The sequence below is a fragment of the Mirounga angustirostris genome, unplaced genomic scaffold (assembly GCF_029215605.1).
Source record: "Mirounga angustirostris isolate CCGP_5_RB_7025 unplaced genomic scaffold, mMirAng1.0.hap1 SCAF_13, whole genome shotgun sequence".
In the NCBI taxonomy this organism is placed as follows: Eukaryota; Metazoa; Chordata; class Mammalia; order Carnivora; family Phocidae; genus Mirounga; species Mirounga angustirostris.
The window spans coordinates 64374454-64391286 of NW_026991721.1; the positions used below are offsets into that span (position 1 = coordinate 64374454).

General features: G+C 49.7%; 1 protein-coding gene and 1 long non-coding RNA gene across 4 annotated transcripts in view; one reads left to right on the top strand and one right to left on the bottom strand.

Moving 5' to 3' along the window:
• Positions 1-3011, bottom strand: part of DKK3 (dickkopf WNT signaling pathway inhibitor 3) — a 43724-nt gene extending 40713 nt beyond the window's left edge. Inside the window, exons 1-3 of one of the 3 annotated variants that reach the window (XM_064577100.1) lie at positions 2895-3011; positions 2681-2742; positions 1925-2166 (exon numbers count right to left, since the gene is read on the bottom strand). In XM_064577100.1, coding sequence (XP_064433170.1) covers positions 1925-2166; positions 2681-2742; positions 2895-2971 — 381 coding nt within the window. In that variant the 5' untranslated portion in view covers positions 2972-3011. Of the gene's footprint in view, positions 1-1924; positions 2167-2680; positions 2743-2894 lie in introns of those variants that run through there. The other 2 variants (XM_064577102.1, XM_064577101.1) reach the window with 2 other exon arrangements.
• The window catches only part of LOC123857362 (uncharacterized), a 30204-nt gene continuing 16318 nt past the window's right edge, over positions 2948-16833 (top strand). Inside the window, exon 1 of the long non-coding RNA XR_010407011.1 lies at positions 2948-3051. This is a non-coding gene — a long non-coding RNA (uncharacterized LOC123857362). The remainder of the gene's footprint in view (positions 3052-16833) is intronic.

A 16833-nucleotide genomic window follows, 5' to 3' on the forward strand; every position in this document is an offset into this window, starting at 1 on the left:
GATCCCCACAGCTGTTCCGCCACACAGGGGTTCAGCCTCTCTCAACCTATCCCCACTGCCATCGAGAACACTCTGTGGGGCAGGGGTCCCACTGAGCGGGACAGAGGTAGCAGCCAGCAGCAACTCTCCTGGTGGCAAACTTCAACCAGCCTGTCTTCACAACCCAAGCAGAGTAGCATCTGGAAGGAGGAAGCTGGGCCCTGGCAGAGCCAATAGGGACAACTTCCACGGAGGAGCTATGCCACTCAGGTTCTGCTGGTCCCAAACTGCTCTGATCAGTGAAGAGACCAGAGAGGTCCCTGCTGCTCCCCGCCCCCTTCCCCAGCAACAGCTCCCAGTAGAAGACCGTGCTGCACAAACAAGTTCACACAGAACAGAAACATGGAGTTGACCTCATCGGTCTCACTGGGAATCCATGAGCAGGAGGGAAAATCCTGGAACCCAGATAAGGAAAGCAGATGACCCGCCCTGGCACCAGAAGAATCATGAACTCCAGTTAATAGGAAGGGGCAGAGTTAAGAGATATGGGGGCCCACCCAACTCCCCGCTCCTTTTAATTATTCCATGTCATGATTCTTTTGCTTTCGCAGGAAACAGAACATCTGTCCATGGGTTTTGGAATCTGGCCTGTCCAGTGGATGTTCAGGACAGCTTCCCACACACCTGCCTCCCAATCCAGTGTCCCCTCCACTGCATGCTCCATCAGGCTGACTGCTCTGGGAGGCAGGGTTGTGGGGAGAGTGTAGACCAGAGCTAGCATTTAAGGCTCTGTCCTAGTGGAATGTGGAGAAGCAGGGGTGGGAAGACGCCTCACCCACCAGCATGGACATCTGGTCTCTTGCTGACTCCTTCACTGGGATGGCTGGCTTCTCTCCAAAAACAGGCTGCAGCCAGAGCCAGGCCCAACAGTGACCATGCCCACTGACCCCAGGCACCAGGGACAGCTCCTGACACCTGGGCTGGGTGAGCTGGGCCAGCTGTACCTCCTGCCCAGACAGCCCTGCCAACACCCACGTGCTCACCCTAGGGGATGCCATCCATAGTGTCTGGTCCTGGGAGGTGACCGAAGGAAGAAGCCAGGCCAAGCTTTGCTAAGGTATGTGGTATCTGATAGTAACAGCTGTTGTACATTGCCCACCTATTCTATGACAGGTGCCCACACATACCATGGCATTTAATTCTAACAGGAAACAGGAGAGGATGTTAAGGGACTTGCCCAATGTCGCCCTGCTAGTGAGTGGCAGAGGAGGACCTTGAGCCTAGGACTGACTCCAAAGCAGTACTGGGGTGGAGGTGGGCGGCCTTTCAGTGCCCCTCCCCCACCCCCATCTGAACATTTACACTGCTGGGGTTTAGGATTCTGATTTTCCTTCTCTGCCTCATGGCATTTGGGGAAGCCCAGACAGAGAAGCGGCAAAGCTATCGGGGCTTTTTGTCCTCACACGGCATCCTAACTATGTCTTGGGAAGATGGCACAAGATCAAAGCCCAACGTACAAGCTAGAAGTTGAGATCCCCGGAGCTTCCTCAGCCTCTCTGCGAAACCACAGCGCTGGAATACCAGGGGCCATGCAAGCGCCCGCTTACACAGGGGGGCGGGGGACAATTGCACGCTTAAAGACAATTGCGGGGTAGCGGCCAGCAGCCCGTAAACAGGTGGTGACCCCGGCTGCCCCTGGTTGCGTCCAGCCGGAGACTCTCGGTGAACGGGCTCAGATCCAGAGCTTTCGGCCGGAAGTCAAAATGAGGTGGGAGATGAGCTCACCCCGCGCGGCCGCCCGATCACTCCGAATCTGCCGCCGGCTCTTCCCGGCCCCTTCGCGGAACGGACCATCCCGGCCAGCGCTCGCAGCGCTGCTTCCCCCGGCCCACGCCGCCCCCAGCCAGGCGCTCCCCCCGAGCCCCATCCCGCCAGACGCACCCACCTCCTCCACCGCGCTGCGCAGTTTGTGCTGCGTGTCCTCCATCAGCTCCTCAACCTCGCGGAACATCTCGTTGAGGGTGGCCTCCTCCTGCGGGTAGCTGAGAGCCGGGCCGGGCTCGACGGCAGCCGCGGTCGCTGTGGGGGCCGGCGCGGGGGCCGTGGGGACGGCCGCCGCCAGCAGCAGGCACAGCAGGGTGCCCCCGAGCCGCCGCATCTCCGCTCTGCGCCCGCCGCCGCCGCCACCTGCGTCCCGGAACCCGGTCAGAGGCGCGCCGACCACCCCCTCGGCGGCCCCGCCGCCCCGCCCCGCCCCGGCGCCCCGGCCCGCCCCCGGCGCCCCTCTTCCCCGCACCCACCCTGGAGGGGACGAACCCGAGGGCCCTCCGGACGCGCGCCCCCTCCCCTCCTCGGGCCCGGCCTGAGCTCTTCCCCCTCCCACACCCCCAGGGATGCCCCCACCCGGAGCAGCAACAGAGCCGAATCCCCAACGCCCGCGGCGCCCCCGCTCACCCCCGCGCGGTCCCGGGTTCGAGCCCGGCCCCTCCACGACCAGGTCCGAGCGCAGCTCCGGCGCCGCGACCCCACACCCACCCCAGCCCCGTGCAGCCCACTCCGGGGCGATCCGAGCGCCCGTGGGCACCCTCCCCGCGGGGTCGGAATCCAGTCGAGCGCCTGGCCCCTCACCCGCCCAGGCGAGACCGAGCAGAGCCGCCCCCCCCCCCCCCCCCGCAATTCCCCACCGCCGTCCCTCACCCACCCGACTGGACCGAGCTGTGCGCGGGCTGGACCTGCCAGACCTCACGGGGACGCCGCCGCGGGCTGCGGAAACAGGAGTAGGAGCGGGAGCGGCGCGGGGGCGGGGAACGCGCGGGGATGCGGCAGCGCTGGTACCCGGCGAGCCCGCAGCGCGCCCCGCCCGCCCGCCCGCCCGGCCCCCGCCCCGCGGGAGGGGCTGCCGCCCGGCCCCACACCATTGGCCCGCTGCCGCCCGCGACCTGGCGCCGCAAGCCTGCCTCCTCCGCCTCGGCGAGCCGCCCCTTCCGTGCATCCCTCGGCCGCCGCCGCGTCCCGGTCCGTTGTCGTCTCCGGCTTGGATTCTCGCTGCAGTTTACCGGAGGCGCCGGGAGGGTGAGCTTCCCGCGTCCCCCTTGCCCCTCCCAGGCCATCCTCTAGCCGCATGCAGGGTCAAGGCCCAGCCCCTCAGCCTGGCGGCCAAGGCCCGTCACTGGCTGGCCTTCATCCGCCTACCGTGCTTGACGCCTTACTCCAGCCAAGCTAACCCACTTGTAGCTCCCGGAGTAGGTCGTGAGAATGTCAGCAAGCTCCTCCAGGGCGACAGAGCAGAGTGGCTGAGAGCAGGCAACGGCGGCCAGACTGCCTGGTGTGAATCCCAGCTCTGCTCCTTACGACTTTACCAATCTGGCCAAGTCCCCAGATGGGTCTGCGCTCCGGTTAGCCCGAATGGAAAATGGAGGTTAGGGTAGTGAGTGTACCTAGTAGTTAAGGAGCATGATACATGCAGTCGAGCGCGGGGCTGAGTGGGCTCTGTTAGCTAATCACCGTGGGAACGCAACTTTGTCTTATTCACAGCAGTCTCCCCAGCACCTAGAACGAGGGGCACTCACTGTTTTCTAACAATTTTTTAAATATGTGAGTTTCCAGAACAGGAAGCACTCACATATTTTTTTAATAAACGAGTGTTTTCTTTTCTTTTTTTTTTTCTCAAAGATGTATTTATTTATTTGAGAGAGGGAGTGAGAGAGAGAAGGAGCGGGGGGGAAGAGGGAGGGAGAAGAAGACTCCCTGCTGAGCAGGGAGCCTGCCATGGGGCTCAATCCCAGAACTCCAGGATCAGGCAGACGCGCTTAACCGACTGAGCCATCCAGGTGCCCCTAAATGAGTGTTTTCTTAAACCTCCTCCGATTTCTCCCTATTACTCTTTCTGTCTGGCCAGCCCTCCCTTCTCCCATTGGTCTAGCTAACTCCTCCACATCTTTCAAGAACTAGGAGTCTCTCCTGAGCTTTCCCTACTCCTCCCCACTTCTCCTTTGTACCCCCACCCCCCAGCACCATGTGTTGCCCCATTGCCCCAGACTTGCCATGGTCTTTCTAGTCACTGGCCCGTTTCCCCCCAGTGACCAGGAGGAGCCCCTGGGTGGCAGAGAATGACTTGTTCACGTTTGTGTCACCATGGCCACAGCCATAATATACACTCGGCTTCTGAGAAATGGATGGGCTAATCAGTATAACAATGGCTGTTTTTTAAAAAAGATCTTATTTATTTGAGAGAGAGTGACAGACAGCATGAGAGAGAGAGAGAGAGCAAGAGAGAGTGAACATGAGCGGGAGGGTGGAAGGGCGGAGGGAGAGGGAGAAGCAGGCTCCCTGCTGAGTGGGGAGCCTGGCCTGGGGCTCCGCCTGGCATGGGGCTCAATCCCAGGACCCCGGGATCATGGCCTGAGCTGAAGGCAGATGCTTAACTTACTGAGCCACCCAAGCACCCCAATGATACTTATTGATACTTTGAAATAGCAATACCATTCCTGAGTGCCATGTGCCAGGAACAGTTGTTAACTCATTTAATTTTCAGACAAACTCTGAGGTTGGTACTACTACTTTTATTCCCATTTTACAAATAAGGAAACTTTCCTAAGGCCACATAGCCATTAAGTGGTTGAATGGGGATTTGAACCCAGGAATCTGGTTCCAGAGTCTTCATCCTTCACTGCCAAGCTCCTCTGCTCTAAACTGGCTGGGAGGTGTTGGAGCTGACTTGAGAGTATTAAATGAACAATTTCTGCAGGTGACCACTTGGAAAACGTGTTGAAGATGAAGGAATTCAGGACATGCCACTGCAAATACTGATTATTTTGAGCTGAGGGCACTTGAGAAATAGCAGATGCAGGAAAGGCTCTCAGACCTCCCCTTTCTACCTAAAAACAGGCCATGAATTGCCCTGTGAGGAAGGTGCCTTCCCTGTACCAGCAAGCGAAGAATGTCCTTATCATTAAGTAGGTTCTGGGAACTGATGTCAAAATGGATCTGTACAAGCAAATGCACTAAAATGACACTATCTTCAACTAGTCCCGCCCCCCCAATCTAGTCACTTCTCCACAATTTACCATCCAGAGCCTAGAGCCCTTTGCCTGGTCATTTCTTCACAGATTTATTGTTTTGTTTTGTTTTTTAAGATTTAATTTATTTATTTGATAGAGACAGAGATAGCAAGAGCAGGAACACAAGCAGGGGGAGTGAGAGAGGGACAAGTGGGCTTCCCACTGAGGAGGGAGCCCAACGCGGGGCTTGATCCCAGGACTCTGGGATCATGACCTGAGCCGAAGGCTGATGCTTAACGACTGAGCCACCCAGGCGCCCACAAATTTCCTGTTTCTTTGTCAAAAAGTCGCTAAGCTTTCTGCTCTGGTCACTTCCTTGGGTCCTCATTTTCTTGTGAAGTCTCCCATGTACATGTGAAATTTTAGTAAAATGTATATACTTTCTGTGGCTCTGCCTTATGTCAGTTCAATTCTTAGGCCCAGCTGGAGACCCTACAAGGGTAGAGGAGAATTTTTTCCTCCCCTACAGGACGCATGGCCTCTTTGTCCTGTTCATACACTTGAGTCCACAGCAGAGTGTCAAGTGGGGAGAAAGCATATTTGAGGCCTTCTTGGCACTGGACACTGTGCATACCCCAACTCCATAGTGAGGGCGTGGAGACTCAGAGAAGTTAGGCCATCCTCTCAAAGCCAGACAGTAAGCAAGGCGTCGTCTGGAAGGAGACTCAGGAGCTAGTGTTTCTTTGTGGAACTTTCCGCATCACTGTTTATCACAAAAAAATGAGGCTTCTAGCTATGTTCTCTTCAGCTTCTGAACCTCTGGGCTGGGCTTTCCTGAAAATCCAGGGAAAGCCCCTTCCCCCAGCATCCTCTGCTCTGTCCTCTGGATATTTGGCGACTCACCTATCCATTAGCTTTCTGGAGGTGGCTGAGCCCATGCAAAGCACCTGGGGCCAACTCTCCAGGCACACACCTTGCCCCTTGAGGTGCACATTCTAGGAAGAAACTGAAGCAGGTCTGCAGGCTGTGGCCGGGGGGCACCCTGGGGCTAAGCCACTAGCTGCCAGGGTGCGGATTTATAGAGCAAACTGCCTCTTTCAGCCCTCCATGATGCTGGCTGTGATGACTGGGAATTGTCCCCAATAAGACTTGTCTTCTGCCTTACTTGTTTTGCCATAAGGTCTGGAGGTCTTGACTTTCAGACTGAACCTTACAAAAAACAAACAAACCCAAAAAACATGTTGAGCTACGCCAAGTGTCAGGTGAAGGGCTATGTACTTTCTCATATGGGGTCTATATTTTGTATTCCAAAATGTGGGGATGTATTGATAGTTCCCATTATTAAGTGAAACTACAAAAAAAAAAAAAAAAAGGGAAAAAAAAGAAAAGTAAGAATATCTACAGGCCTCAATATGAGAAAATATAGGTGTCCTGCCTGCCCAACTTCTTGCCAATCTGATCACCAGCCTGAGGCATTCACAAGCAAAGAGGAAAGACACTAGGGTCAGTGGAGAGATGACCCCCACTAGATCCACACACAGTCTGGGCTCCAAGAAGCTTGGGGGCAGGGGTAGGGGAAGCCCTGTGGGTTTGGGACCTGAGTTGAGAAAGGGTCACAATCTAAATGACCATTGTAAGGTGAGGGGTCCAGGGGCACTGGATCATCTTTAGGGCGAGGAACGTTCTAAAATTCCACAATTTCTATTATATCACTGGTCTAAGTTCTAAAACAATTAGGGACATTTGTTTTTTTCTTCTAAGGTATTGGAAGCACTCTTAACATTATTATTTTAAAATACTAAGTTTTCACATTTCTCTATGAAGGACCTACAGTGTCCTAAACCGGTGTCCCATTTCATTACTGAGGAAGTGACAGCAGAGTGGGTGTCACCTGCTAAAAATTACCTAGAAAGCTAGCACCCACACAGCAATTTCATGGCTGGCTGTCTGCCCTCCAGAAACTCGTGACCATGTGCTTACAAAGACATGTATAAAGATGTTTACTGAAGCCACTATTTACAGTAGCAAAAAATGTGAAAACCACTCAGTGGTTTTTTCAGAAGGAGAATGGCTAAACTGGGATTTCTACAAAAACTAGAATACAGCCATTAACGTAATGAATAATATTTCTAGGCAACAACATGGGTGAATCTCAGAAGAAATAATGTGGAGCAGGAAAGGCAATTTGCAAAATGATATGTACACAAAACTGTGCATATTTTAAAAACACAAAATGGCCATTTATATTGTTTATGGATGCTACAAATATAGTAAAAAAAAAAAAAATAAATACAGAAATGTGTAGGCTGCTCCTGAGGTGAAAGGCAGAGGAAGAGATGGGGACTGTCCTCGGTGGGATTTATAACACTTTATTTCTTTAAGAAAGAGAATGTACCAGCAGGGAGAGGTTCTGAATTAGAAGTGTCCAAATACTGATATCTATTTAATCATCATGGTTGATTAACTACATGTGGGTGTATGGGAGAGTCCATTGTATTATTTTTAGTATGTTTGAAATCGTTTGTGAATAAATTGAAACCAAAAGAAAAAAAAAAGCAATAGGCAAGTCCCCCCACCCCCCATCCCACTGCCCAGAATAAAACAAAATGAAAAACCTCTTAGTGCCAAATAGACTTTCCTTAGATCTGCTCTTAACAGAAATGCTCACCTCCCCGAGGCCCAGCGGTGGCCTCCATTACTGTGAGGTGAGAAGCAGGAGTGGGAGGGTCCCCACAGGCTTGCGGGGAGGGGCATTTCTTTTCATAAAAGGCCCTTCTGTCTGCTTGAATGGTTACAGCTTTCCTCCTGGGGTGGGTGAAAGGGCCAGAGAGCTGGAGCCAGATAATGGCCCCAGGCGTGGATGGGGCTTATTTGTCCCCCCATGCAAACAAGGAAACCTCAGATATCCAGGACTCATAGGCATTCAGTCTGCATAGATGACTATTATGCATTGATTTTTAAAACTTTAACAATTCAGGGGCTCAGAGGGTTGGGTGTCTGCCTTTGGCTCAGGTCATGATCTCAGGGTCCTGGGATGGAGCCTCTCATTGGGCTTCCTGCTCAGCGGGGAGCCTGCTTCTCCTCCTATCCCCACCTTGTGCCCTCTCTCTCAAATAAATAAAATCTTTTAAAAAAGAAAAAGAAACTTTAACAATTCCGAATAATGAATTACATCTGGGGAGGGTTTATTACACATCTCTCTTTTTTTTTCTTTCCCTTCCATCTTAAATAGACTATTCTGAACATAATTTGGAAAAAGAAGGTGAAGAGTTGCTCAGAGATAAGGTATCTGCGTGGCTACTTAGTATCTGTTTTCCTGCTAGAATGCAAGTCACGTGGGATTGCCCAGGATGCCTGCCCCTCCACCATCTCCAGTACGGCCAGGGAGCCAGCTAGGGGCTGGGGTCCGGCCCTCAAGGACTCTGCAGTGTCTGCAGAAACAGAGAAGTCAGCAGAGAATGCCAGGACAGGACAGTAAGGCGGCCCAGTGAATTCTGGGGGGACCCAGGAACCCTCATGGATGACCCTCCTCTCCTACCCCTTTGTCTGGGCCCGAGACAAACACTTGTCTAAAGCTTGACCCCTCACGTTCTATCTTGGATTTGAGGCTGGAGACACTGTTCAGCTACTTGAGGACAAAAGCCAACTTGGAGAGAGAAATTCAGAGACAGAGTGATGGAGAGAGATATTCCGAAAAAGAGATTTGGGAGCCTGAGAGAGGGGATGACAGGAAGGAAGGGAGTAGCAGCTTCTTAACTATGTCATTCTGGTTCCTGGTTCTAATCTTTTATGAGTCTTTCTGATACCCAGCTGCCCTTAGAGTCCCTTGAGATGTTTCTGGATTCTTCTCATATGCTTCCTTTTTCTTGGTTGGAGCTAGGTTAGGAGCTAGGTTAGGTTGGAGTTAACCTTTGGTTAGGGACTTTCTGTTACTGGCTACCAAACTGCCTTAAATATCTGGAGTGGGGCTGCCTATATCTTAACAAAGCAATCCTTTTCAAGGAAGGTTTGAATTAGAGGAGGTGACTACCCGTCTCTGAGACACATGAGTCAGAGACCACCGGCCACCAGGTGCTGCAGGACAGGGAAATGTTAGCCAGGAGCATCTTCCCCTTTGCTAGTAGACCCCTGATCTGCCATGCCAACCACCAGTTTCATCAAGCCCTCCCAGGTCCTGCCTGTAACTTGTGATTGTTCCGAAGAAATTGGTGCCAAGATTTCTCTGAGTGGAAACTGCATCTGGTTTTGGAAAGAGTGTTCACGTGGATTCAGGATTTCCATGAGTAACAGCTACTGAATATCCAAAACATACATGTAATTTGCCAAGTTTCCATGGGTGGGTGAACCAAAGAGACCCAGGGGACCATATCCCTGGCCATCACCCGTGGAACACAGACCAGGAGGATGAGCCCCGAGCCTGGCTGTCTTGCTTTTTTGATTTAGCAGGTGGATTCATGTGCTCGGTCTGTGCTTTGCATGTGTGTCTGAAGCGGAGGGTGACTAAGGACTTTTGGTGGGGCCAGTACCAAAAGAGGAAAAGCAAATAATTGATGTCATTAGGCAACTAGTGGAGGAAGAATATCTAGAAATGTGATTCTACCCAATTCTCTCCACTGCTTAGGGACAGAATGATGTGTTTATTTCTTCCCTGGAGCACTTTTCAATGAAGGTGACATAACAATGTCCTGTGAAGCTTGCTAAACAATACAGGGGCCCGGGTGCCCTTTGGAGATGCAGAACCAGTAGGTGTGAGACGGGACCTTCAGGCTACATTCTGGAATGGTCCTCACTAAGGATTCTGTTATCATCAAGCCTCACAAAAAGCTCTCCTCCCATGCCATCAGTCTCTCCTCCCACCTGAAGAACAGCATGGTCAGGCCCTGGGGATGTGGTTGGAAGCTGTTGAACTTAGAGCTAGATAGTCCTGGGTTTGGGTTCTGGCTCTGACCCTAACTACTGTGACCTGAGTATCCCAAGATTCTCTAGCTTATGGACACGTTAATGCCCAAACCACAGCGCTCTTAGCCCAAACCTGCCATCACTAAGAAGATAATCTGGGAAGTCTCCAAGGGGCTGAGAGTCCAGTTGCCTTCGCTACCATTATCTCCAAGACAGCCATGCCATCTTGAAGATAATGAGCAAAGACTTGGTAGGTGGTGTTCTCAACAGTCTGGGATGGTGTCGCCAGTTGCTGCTATTGGTTTCTGCTACATTAAGATCCCTGCTGGTCAGCAGTAAAAAAAGGAATAAACTATACACATAACAACACAGATGCATCTCGAATGCATTATGTTAAGTAAAAGAAGCTAGACTCAAAAGGCTATATACTGATTCCATTTATATGATGTTCTAGAAAGGGCAAAACTATAGAGACTGCAGACAGATCATTGGTTGCCAGAGGGACTGACTACAAAGGGCACAGGGACATTTGGGGGATTTTATACCTCAATTGCGGTGGTAGGCAGGGAGCGTTGATATACATTTGTTGAAACTCATACTACTGTAGGCTGAAAAGACTAAATTTAATGTACATAAATTATACCAAAACTAGAAGACAAGAGGAAAAAGGAGGCAAAGTAGCTTGCCCAAGGTCAAGCCAGTAGCTGAAGCAGGTCATGCTGAACTCCTGGGTCCAGACATGGAACTCCCTTACAATATGGCCGCTCACCAACCTTAGGCAGCTCTTCAGGTGGACGGGGAGGCTTCTCAGGAGAGAGGGCTCTGACTGTGCTCAGGAATGTCAGACAGCAGTGGACATTGTAGTGTGGGGGACAGAACTCTGTTCTAATCATGGTTTTGCTACCTTCTAGATTTATCCTCTTGGATAGCTAATGTATCTCCCTAAAGTCCGATTTTCTTACTTTTAAATAATTTCTCTTTTGTTAAAAGAGAGCAACAAAAGCCAACCTTAAGGAACAAGCCCTTGCTGGGAGATACTACAGGGTCAATGCCAAGGGCAACCCCGGCCCCATGTTACTCTCCAGCTAGGTGATGGGACAAGTCTCCCCACTTCTCAGAACCCTGCTTCCCCCATCTATGAAAGGAGGACAGGAACTGCATCTACTTCGTGGGACTGTTGTAAGCATCCATGAGTGTTAGCTATTATTATGTTGTCATCCTCAACGTCATTACCAAGCCCAGCCAACAAAGCTCTTGCAAGCAAGCAGGGAACAGAGTTCCCTTTGTGTAGGCTCAGCTGGGGCTTCAGGGGAGGCAGGGTGAAGGAAGTGTCCACAGCAATTTTGCTTAGACCACAAAGGGTTATGGAGGGTCTCGGGGCAGACAGCTCTTTTCTGTTTACACAGGCAGACCTTTGATCTGCCTCAGTGCACAGTGCCGCTGGGATGGCAGGGTCAGAAGTTCACACAATAAACACATTCCCATCCTCGTTTGGGTCCTGTTGCTGAGGCTCTCACATTTTAGACGCCTTTTCTTTTCTTGCTCAGGGTCTGCACATCCCTTCCTGCAATATGATTTCCATCCAGTCCTCTGCTGAAACGTGAGCAGGATTCAAATGAAGGACTAGTTCCAAGTCCCCCAGTACCAGGGGAAAGACTTCCTGCCGTTGGAGCAATGTGGATAGCGACCGCTAAAATCGTGTCTCTCATTGTTATTCCTCCCTCATGGTCTTGCTCTGTCTGTTCCGTCTCGATCTGAAGCAGACACTTGGACTGGGTCTATTTGCCTAACATCTCTGCAAGATGATAGCCCCTTGTTAGTGTCTCTGAATTGGGAAATTCACACCACTGGCCCTGCGCCGCCCAACTCTGCCAGGGAGCACAGCCCAGTGCCCATCATCTTTTGACCCGGTGGCTCTCGAACATTAGCAAGTATCAGAAGCGCCTGGAGGCAGGGGGACCGGGTGTTAAGTCCAGGTTCCTGGATGGGGCCCTGGACTTCGCATCTTCAGCCAATTCCTAGGTGATCCTAATCCTATCATCCAGAGACCCAACCTTTAGAACTTCTGTCTTGATTGCTGGGGAGATAGCAAGCCTCACCTGTGATCGGAAGATGATGGGAGAGTTGCTGATGGCCGCGCCTCAGCCCAACTGAAAGAGAGTATGAGTGTAGACGAAATCGTTTTCCACCTACTTTCTGCCAACAACTACCACCAAACATGCTTAACTGGGTTCAAATCACAGGACCAAGAGAGGAGGAACTGGTAAAAGATCTGCTCAAGAAAATGGACCCAGAATATGGTCCAGAAACCGGGTGGACAAAGAAAGATATTTACAGAACACAATGGATATTCAAGGGGCAGAGCTGGTAAAACAGTGCTGAGGGTCACATCCAACATAAGGTGAGGTCAGAAAGAGGGAGAATATAAAAAGTGAGCAGCTTAGAAACAGGTTTGGATGTGGCACCTGACACGGGGGAGGGCAGGCAGTGCAGACCCCTCGTCTGTGAAGGGTGAATGGTGCTGGAGGGCAGCCTGCTTTTCTGACCTGATGGCTAGATAAAGCCTAGAAGGGGCAGCTGCTGGTTTCAGCGACCAGACAGGCCTGAACAATTCTCTTAAAGCTTAAGGGTTAGGTAACACCGTAGTCTAAGAATCACGTTTTATCAAACTACAAGTAGTTTATAAAACTATTTTCACCTATCAAAAGAATGAGGTAGCTCTCTCTATTCTCATTCATTCATTCATCCATCATTTGTTCTACTAATACTTATTGGGTGCTAAGGCTCTTTTTCAGGAGCTGGGAATAGAGATGAACAAAAGAGCAAAGCCTCTGTTTTTATAGAGTTTGCATTCCACAGGATAGAGACTTCCCAACCTACACCACACACCCACATACCCACACACACACACACACAGAAATTACATTTTATATTTATATTTTAGGTGGTGATCAATGCTGTGGAGAAGATAAAGCAGGAAGAGGACTGAGAAGGATGAGGGAGAATTGCTAGAGTATATGCCCTCTGGGGAGACTTCTCCAATAACGTGGCATTTGAGCAGACACGAAGAAAGTGAGGAGTGATCTCTGATAAAGGTCTAGTACCCAGAATAGGGGAAGAATGCTTATAATTCAACAACAAAACAACCAGATTTTTAAAATGGGCAGAGAGGGGCGCCTGGGTGGCTCAGTCGTTAAGCGTCTGCCTTCGGCTCAGGTCATGACCCCAGGGTCCTGGGATCGAGCCCCGCATCGGGCTCCCTGCTCTGTGGGAAGCCTGCTTCTCCCTCTCCCACTCCCCCTGCTTGTGTTCCCTCTCTCGCTGTGTCTCTCTCTGTCAAATAAATAAAATCTTTAAAAAAAAAAAAATAAATAAAAAATAAATAAATAAAAAAATAAAATGGGCAGAGAACTTGAACATTTTTCCAAAGAAGAGACACACATGGCCAACCACCACAAGAAAAATGCTCAATAGCTTACACCTTACCTCCGATATCATCAGTTAGAGAAACACATATCAAAACCGCTTCACGCCCATTAGGACAGCTGTAAAAAATAAAAGGGAAAATAAGTAATGGTGACGATGTGGAGAGATTGGGACCCTTGGGCATTGCCAGTGGGAATGCAAAATGGCTTAGTCAATGAGAAAAACAGTTTGGCAGTTTCTCAAAAAGTTAAATATACAATTGCAATATGACCCAGGAATTCCAATCCTAAAATTGAAAACAGGTACTGAAACAAGGACTCACTTGAACGTCCGTGCGTATTCCTAGCAGGACTCTTCACTGCAGCCAGAAGGTAGAAGGAACCCAATGTCCTCCAATGGATGAACGGATAAGCAAAGTGGTACGCCATACGATGGAATATTATTCAGCCTTAAAAAGGAATAAAGTACTGATAGATGCTACAACATGGATGAACCTCCAAAACATTACGCTGAGTGAAAGAAGCCAGATGCCAAAGGTCACAGATTGTATGAATCCATGAATATGAAATATCCAGGATGGATAAATCCATGGAGACAGAATGCAGATGGTGGTGACCAGGGGCTGGAGGCTTTACTTTGGAGTGATGGCAATGCTTTTTGGAACTAGAAGGAGGTTGTGCAGGCACGACACTGTGAATGTACTAAGTGCCACAGAATTGTTCACTTTCAAATGGTTGGCTTATGTGATGGGAATTTCAGCTCAATTAATTATCAGAAAAAAAAAAAACAACCCAGAAAGTGAAGCATAGGATGATCCCCAAGATAAACAGCTAAGGAAAAACAAGAAAGGGGAAAACAGTGGTGCATGTTGCTGTGTATCTATCAACACAGAACATCCCCTATTTGCCTTTCTGTGCCTGATGACATTTGTAAAATGTGCATGTATTACTTATGCAAGAAATTCAAAGTAAATTAAGGAATTATTTTTATTTATTTGTTTGTTTTTAAAGATTTTATTTATTTATTTGACAGAGACAGAGACAGCGAGAGCAGGAACACAAGCAGGGGGAGTGGGAGAGGGAGAAGCAGGCTTCCCGCGGAGCAGGGAGCCCACTGCGGGGCTCGATCCCAGGACCCTGGGATCATGACCTGAGCCGAAGGCAGACGCTCAACGACTGAGCCACCCAGGAGCCCAAGGAATTATTTTTAAACACAGCGCTGACTTCAGAGTCAGAGCTGGGTTGGAATTCCAAGGCTGATAGGCATCGAGTGATGATCATGTCCCTCTCCGCTTCCCGTCTACGTCTGTAATGTGGTGCACAATTGTGCACAATTGTCAAGTACACGAATGAGACTGTGCATGCAAAGGGCACAGTGCTTGGGATACTGTGAGTGCTGAATAAATGGTGTGAGTCGTTTGTAGCACAACCTTCCAACAACAAATATGTGGGTTTCTTCCCCACCAATGACCTTTCTGTCACACGGGCACCCATTAGGTGTGCTACAGTTCAGCTTAGTTCTTCTTTTTTTTTTAGATTTTATTTATTTATTTAATTGATGGAGAGAGAGAGACAGCAAGAGAGGGAACACAAGCAGGGGGAGTGGGAGAGGGAGAAGCAGGCTTCCCCCCGAGCTGGGAGCCCAATGCGGGGCTCGATCCCACGACCCTGGGATCATGACCTGAGCCGAAGGCAGACGCTTAATGACTGAGCCACCCAGGCACCCCAGTTCAGCTCAGTTCTGACACGATTTCCCCAGGGGTAATGCAGACCCCACAGATGAAGGGCTCAGTCCCACATTTAAATAAGAAGAAACAGGTACAGTACATTTTAATAATATATTTTATCTAACCCAATGCATCCAAAATACTATCACTGCAATATGTAATCAATATAGAACTTATCAATGAGATATTTTGCATTTTTTTCACACTAAGTCTTTAAAATCTGATATGTGTTTTACACTTCAAGCATCTTAGTTGGGACTGACCACATTGCAAGTACTCGAAAGCCACATGTGGCTGGCCGCTGTCCTCCTGGACAACAGAGGGGTAATCGGACACAAAAATGATCTTTCAACGATGCAAAACAGACCTTTCCATTCTCTCTCTCTCTTTTTTAAAGATTTTATTTATTTGACAGAGAGAGACACAGCAGGAGAGGGAACACAAGCAGGGGGGAGTAGGAGAGGGAGAAGCAGGCTCCCCGATGAGCAGGGAGCCCGATGCGGGGCTCGATCCCAGGACCCTGGGATCACGACCTGAGCCGAGGGCAGACGCTTAACTGACTGAGCCACCCAGGCGCCCCAAAACCACTAATGGTTTTGAATAGGGAGGCTTACAATATTTATTTTTTTTGGAGATCACCTCATATTGTAGTTATTCATGTGGTTGTCTTGTCACATCTATCCGGTGAGTTCCACTGGCTTGTCTTACTCATTCCTGTTCCCTCACTTACTTAGCACTTATGTTCTGACATAATAGAGTTCAGTGAATTGTTGCTGGATTGAATTACCAATTATTGCTTCCCCTGTCCCCACCTACACTATGAGTCAGCACTTGTTCAAGATCACACAGTTCCTTTTAAATGTTCTCATCTTAAATCTAAGTTCTGAAATATTATATTAAATATGCTAGCTGATTTGTCTAGTCTCTACCCCTCAGGACCTAATGCTTAGTAGGTGGGGAGAAAATCTGAGCTAAGTGAATGGTTTGTATGGGAAAAATGTTGCAGGAGGCTGCCTTTTCCCAGAAGTGTGATGTTCTGAGTGACAGGAAAGAAAGACCAACAGAACCCAGTGTGCTGTGAGCCTTCCTCCTCTCAAGGCCTCTCTCCAGGGGTTCTGCCTAGTGCATTATGGAAATGGTATTAACATGTGCAGAATCTTAATTTCTGATCTCAGGGCCCAAATGTATCTATTTACGTGTCTGTGTCACATTGATTTATTCATCCAATGAACATCTAGAGGCCACAATGTGCTGGCTGCTTTATGTCTGGCCCTGAAGATAGGAAAATGAAGAAGGCAGGCTCCCATTCTTAAGGAGCAGAGTCGCTTGTTCTCACTTTCCTTTTTCATTGAGCACCACCTCCTTTTTAAAAAATGTTGCCCACCAGACCTAGAATAAACATAACTCTAGGCCAGTGTGTAGAATTGTTGCTGGAGTCCTGTGTGCTAGTCTTTTCCTTTTTGTTTTACTGACACTCGCTTACTGTGTGCTCAAGGGCAAGTCAAGTTGCCTCCGTGCCTTGGTTTCCCCTCTTGGATATCCGTGCGGTATCTACTTGCCCTTCCTAAGCCTCCGGGGCTAGGGGAGGGTCGTGCAGGACAATGGATGCTGAGAGTAGTGGGGAGGGTCCCCATTCAATCCTGGGTTGTCACCACAATTTGAAGAGAATCTGGACATAAGTCAGAGAAAATAAACACTGTTGTTCCCCCCCCCCCAGTGGAAATAACTGCTTTTTGGGGGGTAGGTTTAAAATGAAAATATTTAAAAGTAGCTGTGTGATATTGAAGAAGTCATTTCTCTTTC